The 12,656-nt window shown below is 42.5% G+C and overlaps 1 protein-coding gene across 2 annotated transcripts in view; it reads right to left on the reverse strand.

The window, feature by feature from the left end:
* Nucleotides 1-265: 265 nt before the first annotated feature.
* Nucleotides 266-12,656, reverse strand: part of LOC135222830 (eukaryotic translation initiation factor 4E type 2-like) — a 252,034-nt gene continuing 239,643 nt past the window's right edge. For both annotated transcript variants that reach the window (XR_010316362.1, XM_064261155.1), the window contains one exon: nucleotides 266-1,072. Coding sequence is in view for 1 of the 2 variants with exons in the window: in XM_064261155.1 (XP_064117225.1) it covers nucleotides 1,003-1,072 (70 nt within the window). In the remaining variant the exon portion in view is untranslated. The remainder of the gene's footprint in view (nucleotides 1,073-12,656) is intronic.

A 12,656-nucleotide genomic window follows, 5' to 3' on the forward strand; every position in this document is an offset into this window, starting at 1 on the left:
CCTTGGTTTCCTCTTGTACCCCACAAACCCCACAATATTTTCCCTCCAGGATGTAATCATAAATTTCTTCTACACAATTCACGTCATGTTATTTTTTTTACATTACATTAAATACAAAAAGGTTAATGATGTTTGTTTAACTTCAAGGTAGAAGGCAATATACTGGATTTTACTTAAAGTCAAACATATACTCTGTCAGATAAAAAAAAATTTTAATCATGAATAAGCAGGTTATACTACTGAAGGATTAAAATGAAACTCTAAACAAGTAAAATATTAATTTAATGGTCTTTGGATCTACTGTACAAATATAGACAGTCGCATTGCATCAGATTTTCCTTCCCCTAATGAAACAAGAGCATCAAGTTTCCTCTATATATATCCCCAAGATTTTACTTGGGATTAAAGAGGTAGTACAGTGCACTGCCTGTGGTAAATGAACAAAACACTTACTTATTAGGATGTTTCAAGCAGTATGGTCTTTGTAAACAAATTTTCCTGAAATGTCACAATTAATGAAACCCACTCAGTTGTAAATGTTTTTCCATACTAATCAACAAACAAATTGTGAGCTCATTAATGTGTACCCTGTAAATGCATGACTTTATAGATTAAAAGGACATCACAACAAATATATACATCAAAATTCAAACTTTCCCATATGCCAACTTTTTATAACCGAATTTCACAACTAAGGTTAATGATATGAACATATCTAATCATCCAATAATTTTTTCCCATGACACTACATTGATCCTATTCCTTTTAAAATGCAATCCAATTGCAAATGTGATCTTGTAGAGTATTCAGAAGCAGCAGCATTCATATGATCAGCCACCTACAACTTGCAAGCAAGAGCAATTAACTTGATGTCTGAGTAAAGGTCTTCAAGAGAGATGCAAATGTTAGGTGAGAAGTTTCACCAAAGTTTCCCCTTTGACTTTCCTCCCTTCCGCAAAATCTAAGACGGATGGTTGGATGGGTCTTGAGAAGGGGAGCACATCAGTGTGGGAGGTCATGCCTCGTAGGGGGGCCAGGCTTGCGGAGTAGACTGGACGCAGAGTGGGTATGCCTACAGAGGGTTAATGTAAAAAAAAAAAAAAAAGGGAAAAAAGCAACACCAGGTGAGAAAGCTAGAACCATCACATACATTAAATTAATATTAGAACATCCATAAAAAACACAATTGGTCATTACATGCAAGAAGAAACTGAAGGCACTCTGGAATTTAAAGCTCACTAAAACTATACAAATCTAGAAAAATGTAAAAACTACTCAGTAGTTTTTGTGATTGAAAAATATAAACAATTCACGATGTATGAGGTTAAAACAGGGTAAGATAAATGAAGAACTTCAGAACTATATTTAGAATCATCCATTATTTTTCCACTTCAAGTTCTTTCTTTGAACTGCAGTTTGCAAAAGCCAGAGACAAAATACTTTGTCGTTCAAAGTATTGGCCCTGCTGCAAGTTGTGTAAGACTTAATGCAAACCAAAAGGTAGTGCTTCTACCAAAGCAAATACTGGCTAAGGTACCATGCTTAAAATCCTAATTCAGTATTGATAATGGTAAATTATTACTTTTTAAGTGTTAAAACATGACGTGTTATGTATACTAAAAAACCACTGTCAGAATATTTACACAATACAGGATGAATGACAGGCCCAAAGGATTATGTTTTTGTGACCAAGTGGAACTCGCTACCAATTTAATAATAAAATTTCACAAAATACTACATGTTTTTGTGACCAAGTGGAACTCGCTACCAATTTAATAATAAAATTTCACAAAATACTACATATCTTGTCTGAAATCTAAGAATATTTGGAATAAATTTTATTGCCCAAGAAGGTTAATATTAGACTTACACAATACCATTTCAATCTTGATTCTAAACATTTAAATAAAACTCTACGTTCATACATTAACCTTCTGGAACATCATAAGTTTTTACAATTAGGCTTTGTAGCATATTTTTTCTTGTATTGATTAATTATGTATACTTAAAAGTAGAAAACAACTAAAAATTAACTTTTTACTCATTTCAAACACACAAAACTTCAATTTCATGTCATTGATATTCTCTGCATTATTTCTTTATAAAATGTTAAAACTGCAGATTTTCATCCTTATAACCCTATGAAAAGAGAATAAATATGGTAATTTACACATAGTATAATGGTACAATAAGTTTTACAGCTCTCATCAAAAATAAATATTAAAACCTGAAAGAATTAATAAGCAAATAGTACAAAAACAAGGTTTTCCTGTTAACCTGACATGTTTTTGTGATTTTAAGATCAATTAGTCAGAAAAAAATAAAGAAAAAATTAGATAAGAAAACGGTTATGCTTTTGTTTCTATATTAGAATACCATACATATAAACGCATGATAAATCAAGCTAGGTCACTCCCACAACAATGCTGCATACATATGAATTAGACTGAATTAAGCAAATAAATTATTGGATGGCTGTCAAAAGAAACAGGTACTGTTCTTTTAACAAAAGTACTGCATTTTTTCCAGAAAAGTATTTTACCACAGGGGAGAGCCTCCAATTATAACAATCAAACATCACTAAAACGTTTCAGTGAGGTAAAGTTACAGAACGCCTCTATTGAAAGGATTTTCTATCTGTGAAACAATATTTAAGACATATGCTAGCAATAAGATGCACCAACAACTAAGATGCAATACCCCAATTTTGAGGGGCACATTCTTGGAAAAATAAAATACGGTAGTACTCCCTTTTTCCCTAATCTCTATAGCCATATCCAATAGAGGTTATTTTTAAACTATCTACCTATCAGTTTTCAATGCCAGCAATACCCGATTATTGGTGTGGGTTACTTTCTCGGTGGGGTGCTGATAAGCGAAAACCGCCATTAACCAAAACTCAGCGATTTAGGGCAATGATAACTCTGATAAGCCTGTTAATGGTGCCTCTGTTAGGTATATTATGGTGCCATAACTCTATTATTGGCGCCTTATGGCATCGATGACTGGAACATGGCACATTATGGCACTCTAAATTGCCGATTTTATGGCGCTAGACAAGCACCATAAAACTCGATCGCCATTAACTGAGTCTGTCGATAATTGGGGACTGCCTGTATTAAGAATGGTAAAGAAACAGTAAAACTATGTGCTGCTAACTTCCCTCTATATTAACTCAATAACTCTGTGTTGGTATCAATTCTGATAGTACTGTAATTTTAAAGTTATCATATTTGAACAGTACTGTTCTTCATGTAGTATGACATGGAATTGTTCCATTGCACAATCAAAAATAGCATAGAAACTTGAGTTATACATGAACTTATGCAAATACTGTACACAAGTTATATATTCTGTTAAACCTTCTCTATCTCACACATATACACATATAAACTTACATTAGTGATAGTGTAATTTTAAGCATAATAAAGAGATATTACAAGAACGTTGTTACAAATGAGTTGTTACTCAATACTATAGGCGACCACTATAATTATCCAAAGAATGTTGAGCTACTTACACTTGCAACTGTTACATTCCCTCAAAAAAGTTCTGCAATGCTTTCCAAAGCCTTTCAAACAGCAGCCTAAAAATATGCTATTTGAAATCTCACACATCATCAAATGTGGTTGCTACTTATGAGGATTCTTGCCTTTTCACTTTTAAATTATGTACATTTTTTCCTTTTACAAATAAATAATGTATACTACTAACATGTTACAGGTACTCAATCAGAGGATGTTACTATTATACTGTACTTCAATGCCATCACCATTTAGAATAAATACTATATTCATTTAAGTGAGATTTATTAACATTGTTCAATGAAAATAACACTTCTAACCTTTGTAACATTTACAATTGTGGTTTATGTAAAATATTATGCATAATGCTGTGAATATAAGTTTTCATGCAGGGTTTACACTTCACACATATATACAAAATAAAATATTTTCAGTATATACTGTACTAATAGAACATTACCTACATTAGGTCTAAGCTACATAAATCATCAAACAAATCCTTAGTATTTTGTGTATGATTCCCTCTTGTCAATTACTTTTTCCAACTTCATCTTGCAAGTTAATGAATGACCTTACTGAAAAGGTGCTGTATGTTTGCCTGTTGTCACTCAAATCTACATAAGTCAGTGTACTTTTCCCACCCAACTGTGCTATCATAAGATTTAGAGACAAGACTACACAATGGTTGCCCAAGACAGTAAAATGATATTGTTAAACTACAATAAAGTTTTGTACATACTTACCTGGCAGATATATACTTAGCTATAGTCTCCGACGTTCCGACAGAATTTCAAATCTCGCGGCACATGCGACAGGTAGGTCAGGTGGTCTACCTTACCCGCCGCTGGGTGGCGGGTGTACGAACCAATCCCCCTTTCCTGTCAGATTTTCTCTTCCACCTGTCTCCTGAGGGGAGGCTGGGTGGGCCATTAGACGTATATATCTGCCAGGTAAGTATGTACAAAACTTTGTAGTTTAACAATATCATTTTTGTACATGAACTTTCCTGTCAGATATATACTTAGCTGATTGGCACCCTTGGTGGAGGGTAAGAGACAGCTAAACCAATAAGGAAAGAAAGGAAACAACTGGTGTTGTAGGATATAAAAAACCTTGGTTCTTACCTGTTCAGGCAGAAGACTTCATTGATACTGTCTCTGAGTCTGCATTGCCTGGAGAGCTACAGCTAGGATGTGACCTGTTGCTGAAAGACTCTCGGATCTACCACTGGGATATCTGATCCCTTTGTGTGGTAGAATCCAAGTCGGATCATGTTAAAGGGAACTCGTCCGCTAGCTTAACAGGTCCTAACCACCACTACTGCAAGGAGCCACACTCATCAGACCACCTAACCAAACTACTAAAGGTTAGTATCACGACATAAAGAGATGCCTCCCTGCATCCTCTTTAAGACAACCAACAACAACAAACACAAGACATAAGGGAAAAAATATATACAACTAAAAAATATGAGTTCCAGCTCCCTGCCCCAGCACCGAATCCGCCGATACGTACGGGCCCAAGGCGAAGCATTTTTCATAAGTGATCCTCACATCACGTAAGTAGTGGTTTGCGAAAACTGAGTGACATCTCCAGAAAGTTGCCTCCATCAGGTTCTGCACGGACATATTCTTGTTGAAAGCAAGAGAAGTCGCTATGGCTCTTACTTCGTGGGCTTTCACTTTAAGAAGCTTAAAATGGTCTTCCTTACAAGAACCATGTGCTTCTTTAATGAGGTTTCTTAAGAAGAAGGATAGCGCGTTCTTCGATAAGGGTCGAGTAGGGTCCTTTACGGAGCAATAAAGGACCTCTTGATTGGCCTTCAGTTGCTCTTTTCTTTTTAAGTAATATTTTACCATTCTCACTGGACAAAGAGTTCTCTCGGGTTCTTCTCCTACAAGCGAAGATAACCCACGAATCTCGATTTGATGGGTTTTCGTTCTTTGCTAGAAACCCAGGGAGGAAAGAGCAAACCATAGAGTCCTACTTAAATCCCACATTTCCTTCAATCGCTTGAAGCTCACTCACCCTCTTGGCGGAAGCTAGAGCCATCAGGAACAGCGTCTTCTTAGTCAGGTCTTTGAACGAGGCTGAACTAGGGGGTTCAAATCTAGATGATCCAAGGAATTTAAGAACCACGTCTAAATTCCAGTTTGAAGTATTAGGAGACTGTTTCTTCACTGTATCAAATGACCTAATAAGGTCATGCAGGTCCTTATCCTCCGCTAAATTGAGGCCTCTGTGTCTAAAGACAGTCGCCAACATACTGCGATATCCCTTAATAGTTGAAACGACTAGACCGCATTCTTGTCTCAGGAATAGAAAGAAATCCGCAATCTGGGTCACAGAGGTACTGGAAGAGGAAACGTTATTTCTCTTGCACCACCTTCTGAAGACGTCCCACTTCGACTGGTATACTCGTAAGGTGGAAGACCTCCTAGCTCTAGCGATTGCCTTAGCAGCTGTTGACAAAAAGCCTTTCGCTCTGACCAGTCTCTGGACAGTCTGAAGCCAGTCACACTGAGAGCGGGGAGGTTTTTGTGGTACCTGTCGAAGTGGGGCTGTCTGAGTAGATCGCTCCTTAGAGGGAGCGATCTTGGAAGGTCCACTAACCATTCCAGCACCTCTGTGAACCATTCTTGGGCTGGCCAAAAGGGAGCGATCAATGTCATCCTCGTGGAATCTGACTCTGCGAACTTTTTTAAAGTTATCCCCAGAATCTTGAAGGGGGGAAACGCGTAAACGTCGAGTCCTTTCCAATCGAGAAGAAGAGTGTCTATCCCTATTGCCCCTGGATCCGAGATGGGCGAGCAATAAAGGTCCAGTCTCTTGTTCTTTGAAGTGGCAAATAGGTCTAAGTCCGGCCTGCCCCACAACTTCCAAAGGCTCTGGCATACATCTTGGTGCAGAGTCCACTCTGTGGGAAGGACCTGATCTTTCCTGCTGAGGAGATCTGCTCTTACATTCCTCTCTCCCTGTACGAATCTGGTGAGAAGCTTGATCCTCCTTTCCTTGGCCCACAGAAGAAGGTCTCTTGCAGTTTCGTACAGGGAGAAGGAATGCGTCCCCCCGTTTCCTGATGTATGCCAGAGCCGTGGTGTTGTCCGAGTTTATCTGCACAATTGCTCCTCTTACGTTGGACTCGAACGCTTTCAGAGCCAACCACATGGCCATCAGCTCTTTTCTGTTGATGTGCCAGGATACCTGGTCCCCCACCCAGGTCCCTGACACCTCCTTGGTTCCCAGAGTCGCGCCCCAACCTGTTTCCGACGCATCGGAGAACAACACCAGGTTGGGGTTCTGGGATTGTAGAGACAGTCCCTGCGTAAACTTGTTGTGATCTGCCCACCATACTAGTTCCTCCTTGACTTGGTGTGGAATGGACAGGGAAAACGTCAAATCCTGAGAACGACGACTCCAATTCTGATGAAGAAAGAATTGGATCGGTCTCAGGTGCAACCTTCCCAGGGAAACAAATTGCTCCATTGAGGAGAGCGTCCCCAGCAGACTCATCCACTCCCTCACTGTGCATACTTCTTTCCCTAAGAAGGTTGTTACTTTCTCGAGTCCCCGGGCTATCCTTTCCTGAGACGGAAAAGCCCAAAAACTCCGAGAGTTCATCTGGATCCCCAGATAAACACACTCTTGATCGGGAATTAAGCTTGACTTCTGGAGATTGACCAGGAGCTCCAACGAACTCGTCAATTCCAGGGTTTTCTTTAAGTCCTTCAGATAACGATCTTTGGAATTGGCCCTTATAAGCCAATCGTCGAGGTACAGGGATATCCTCACCCCTTCGAGATGAAGCCATTGCGCTACATTTCTCAAGATACCCGTAAAGACTTGGGGGGCCGTCGAGAGGCCAAAGCACAGGGCCCCAAATTGGAAAATTCTTCCCCCCATCATGAATCTGAGATACTTCCTCGGGGAAGGATGGATTGGTACGTGGAAGTAAGCGTCCTGCAAGTCCAAGGACACCATCCAGTCCCCTGGACGAAGAGCTGCTAGCACCGAAACAGTGGTCTCCATCGTGAACTACTTCTTTTCTACGAAGAAGTTCAGGGTGCTTACGTCCAACACCGGTCTCCATCCCCCTGAGGATTTCGGAACTAGGAAAAGGCGGTTGTAAAAGCCTGCTGAATGATGATCTGCCACTAGTTCGATCGCCTCCTTTTCCAGCATCTGATCTACTGCTAGTTGGAGGGCCTGATTCATGATGGGGTCCCTGTATCTGGCCGTCAACTCCCTTGGGGTAGTCGTCAAGGGAGGCCTCGCAGTGAACAGGATGAGGTACCCCTTCTTCACGATCGAAAGGGTCCAAGAATCTGCGCCTTTCTGGGCCCAGACTCCTGCAAACTGTAAAAGCCTGGCGCCTACCGTTGTCTGAAGGACTTGAGTCTTACTTGGGAGGTTTAATTGACTTCGCAAAAGTCCTCCCTCTTCTATTAGGTTTGCGACCTCTGAACGAGGTGGATCTTGAGGTAGAAGCCCCTCGAAAGGGTTCCTGAGAGGTAGACTTCACCTTTTTCGTCTTAGTCGGGAAGGAAGGACGAGGCTTCCTTGCAGACTGGGCTAGAAGGTCCTGTGTAGCCTTGGCAGAGAGAGCCTTTGAAATGTCCTGAATGAGATGTTTAGGAAACAGCTGTGCGGAGAGAGGAGAAAACAGCAAAGAAGATCTCTGCGCGTGGGAGACAGATTTCGTCAAAAAGGAGCAAAAGACTGATCTTTTCTTCAAGATGCCCGCCCAAAATAGTGAAGCGATTTCGCTGGCTCCGTCCCTCACTGATTTATCCATACAGGATAACACACAATGCAAGTCTTCCTTAGAAAAAGACTCTGGTCCTTGTGTCTTCTTGGCTAGGACTCCGAGAGACCAATCGAGAAAGTTGAAAACTCCCAACACTCTGAAAATGCCCTTCAGAATGTGGTCCATCTCATTCATGGCCCACGTTGTTTTGGCCGAGTTCAGCGCTGCCCTTCTTGTGGCATCTACCAATGCCGAAAAGTCAGCATCGGCTGAGGACGGGAGACCCAGCCCCAAGGGCTCTCCTGTCTCATACCAAAATCCAGTCCATCCGGAAAGCTTCGATGGAGGGAAGGCGAACATAGTTTTCCCCGCTTCCTCTTTGGTGCGCATCCAGGATCCGAAACTCCTGAGCGCTTTCTTCATTGAGAGGGTCGGTTTCATTCTCACACACGAAGACCCTTTTGTTGTCTTTGCCGTGGAGAACAACGAGTGCGGAGAAGGAGGAGTAGCAGGGCTCAGGGAATCCCCCGAACTCCTGAAGAAGAAGCTCTGTGAGATTCTTGTAAGAAGAAACTGCTGCCGATGTACTCGTTTCTTCATCAGAACCTTCCTGGCCTTCTTGAAGAGGAGAGCGAGGAGGATCCATAGAGGAGTTCCTTGCGGGGGTATAGTGTGAGGTTGGAGACAATCGTCTCGAAGGAGGAGTTGAATCCACAGGAGAGCGGCGCACAGGAGAGAGATGAGTCAAAACCGAAGGGCGCCTTTCCGAAAAGTCTTGTCTAAACTCGCACTCCTTCCTCGAGGAAGACGAAATCTTAACTGCAGAAGGGGTAGGACTCCCGTCCCTTGAAAGACCACGTCTATCAACAGGGCGCTTACGAGAGGGAGAGAGCCTACCAGAATCCTGGCGCCTATCGTGAGGAGAGCGGCTGCTAGGCGTCGAGCGCCTATCAGGAAAAGGGCGCTTGAGAGGATCCTGGCGCCTACCAAGTGGAGAAACGTTGCTATGCGCCGAGCGCCTGTCAGGAGCAGGGCGCTTGAGAAGTTCTTGGTGCCTACGAAGCGGAGAGCGGCTGCTAGGCGCCGAGCGCCTAACCGGAGAAGGGCGCTTGAGAGGCTCTTGGCGCCTACCAAGCGGAGAACGGCTGTAAGGCTCCGAGCGCCTAACAGAAGCAGGGTGCTTGAGACGTTCTTGACTCCTAGCAAGAGGAGAACGGTCAGGAGTAGGGAACCTTGAGATCGATGAGCGCTTACTAAGAGAACGAAGCAGTCGAGGCTCAAAGCGCCTCTCCACAGGAGAACTGCTACCAAGAGAAGGACGCCTACCAGGCTCAGGGTTCCTACTAGACTCTTGACGTCTTACAGGTGAGGAGCGACTTACAGGAGAAAAGCGCCTACTAGTCACGGGGTCCGAAGTTCGAGGAGAGTAGTAGGAAGGAAAAGCGCGCCTACTCGCAGAGGGGCGTTCTCTAGGCTCTCGGAGAAGACGAGGAGAGGAACGACGAGACGGAGACGACGAAATGAGCCTTCTCTGACCTGAGCGCCTCTCTTCTCTTGAACGTACTCTAGAGGAAGGCGGAAGAGACGGAGCGGAGCGTATACCGGAGGCAGGAATCCGATCTGGAGAAAAACCTTCGTAATCCAAAGAGCGCCTGTCCGAAGTTTGGCGCCTCTGAGAGAGAGCCAGGGGAGTGGTGCCACTCTCGTGAATTCCTACGCTCAGCCGAAGCTTCCCCAAAAGAAGGAGATCGCAGACTACGAGGAGAGCGTTCCTTCGACGAAAAGCGCCTAGATCTCTTGATAGGGAGAGACACACCCTTCCTTCTACGAGATCTCGATGCTAAGGAGTCCGCCAGGGCCGAGATCTGAGCCTGGAGGCCCGCCAGCACTCGAGTCGGTGAATCTACAGGATCTTCCTCCGAAGCAAACTCAGAGCGGGGAGCGGGAGAAGAAGGGCGATCACAGGATCTCCTGGGTCTCTTCACTTGCAAGGAAGCTTCTTCAGTAAAGTCTTCTGGGCTGGATGCTAAAGGACTGAAGGGAGCCTCCGAAGCCCTCTTCAACGGGCGTGATGCCTCCTTAGAGTTCCAACTGCGTTTCGGAGAAGGCGAAGAAGACGAAGAGAAACACTGGCGAAGGATCTCCTTCTTCATACGTTCTGAGGCAGCCTGGGAGCGAACTTCAGGATCTGCCGGTGGGGGCTCTCCCTAGCCCTCCTGCGGCTTTCGGCTTTCCTCCTCCACTGGAACTGGGAGTCTGGAAGAGGTCTAGGCCTGGAGGCACTAAGGAGCCGGTCAGACGCACCCTCCACATCACTGGGGACACTGCACTTATCACCATCACTAACACTCTTACCTTGATCTAGTTGAAGAGTCTTGTCTTCCTTAGATTGAAAGGAAGCCTTTAAGGCCGCTGCCTCCGAAGACGAATCTACGGCTTCGGAGTGGGGAGCAGGGGCTGAGACCTGGGAGGAAGGTTCTAAAACTACATTAATGTTAGTTTCATTTTCACTCACTCTCGACCTGCTCGAACTCCTAGAGGAAGCCTTACGAACTCTATCTCTTTCAAGCTTTCTAATATAAGAAGAAAGAGCCTTGTATTCATCCTCATTCAAAACCTCGCATTCTTGACAAGGGTTACTAAAAGTACACTCATTCCCCCTGCATTTCACACAGATCGTGTGAGGGTCAACCGAAGCCTTCGGCAACCTCACCTTACATCCCTCAGTCAAACATACTCTAAACAAAGCCGGAGTTTTGGTTACAGAATCTAAATCAGACATTCTACAAGAAAAATCCAGCGCAAAGTCAAAAACGGTCCACAAACAGCGTATGCCAAGCCAAACAGAGCGAATACGTCACCAAAAAGGTCCAAATCAATCTCCAGGCAAGCGAGAATCAAAAAGTCTATCGAAAGGAAAAGACAACAGTTGTTATCGTTCCGGCCGACAGAGAAAATCTGACAGGAAAGGGGGATTGGTTCGTACACCCGCCACCCAGCGGCGGGTAAGGTAGACCACCTGACCTACCTGTCGCGTGCGCCGCGAGATTTGAAATTCTGTCGGAATGTCGGAGACTATAGCTAAGTATATATCTGACAGGAAAGTTCATGTACAAAAACATCATTACATATATATTTGGACGTTATGGAATAATTCTATATCACTCTCCACTGAGTTTAGCATTCTATATCACTCTCCACTGAGTTAGGCACCATTTGCTAAAAAATTGAGACTTAAAAAAGAGAAGTACGTAAAAGATGAAATTAACACACCAACTCCCTATCCACAAATGAGCCAATAAAACCAACTCCTGGCAGCATGAGAAAGTTTTTTTTTTTTTTTTTTTTTAGGTAAAATGGAATAAAATTGGTTACCATTTCCAACACCTGGCCTTAAATAATTATAAAAACATTCTTCTCCAATTAAACAATACAAACTGAACTCTTAATTGTATACACTGATTATAGCATGGGCAAACTTTTGATCTGACTCATATCCATAAGCCTTATCCAAAATAATATGGTAGAATATTAATGACACAAACAGCCTCTGGTAACTAGGTCTAAGATTTCCTTCTCTTCTGATGATAACCGAGGGTCCACAAGAAAATATCTCCACATAAACAATCTTGTAAGAATGACAAATACGTAGTACTGCCACATCCTTTGGCCTGCCAGTCTTCATTACAATGTTCAGTGAAAACTGCTTTAGACACAAGTCACTTCCATTAAAAATATCATGTGTCAATTCAATACATATCTATATACAATGAAAAAAGGTGCATAAAGCAATGTGAGGTTCTTAAAAGAAACCTGATCATAAGGCATACAGTCAACCCCCGCTATTCACGGACTCACAATTCACAGACTTGCCTATTCGCAGATTTTTCTATGAATCGTATATACCCATTATACACGGAAAATTCTCCTATTCGCAGTTTTTTTCACTGAGAAATATTCACAAATTACTGTATTTTCATCTCGTTTTCATGACTAAATGCACTTTTTGTGATAAAACTATTAAATACCAAGGTATAAGCATATTTAGAGCTTTTTTTGGTTTTTAACTATCAAAAAAGGCAGTTCTAGCCTAGTGTTTTTAGAGGGGTTTATAAGTAATCACAGTAAAATAGCTATTTGAGGGGGGTTTGGTACCCAACCCCCACAAATATGGGGGGTCTACTGTATACAGTTTCTCTAAGTAATGTCCTAGTTTGGTCGTCAAACTGATGGTCTAGGGATCAGTCTTGAGTTCATCAGTAGATACTTGTGAGATTAATATATTTGAAAAACTTGTCATTACTTCTGACATTGCTAATCATGACCCTTTATAACCTAAAGTTCTGCAATCACAGGAACAGCTATAGAGTGACATTTCTCATTCT

Source organism: Macrobrachium nipponense, chromosome 8, assembly GCF_015104395.2.
Source record: "Macrobrachium nipponense isolate FS-2020 chromosome 8, ASM1510439v2, whole genome shotgun sequence".
Taxonomy (NCBI): Eukaryota; Metazoa; Arthropoda; class Malacostraca; order Decapoda; family Palaemonidae; genus Macrobrachium; species Macrobrachium nipponense.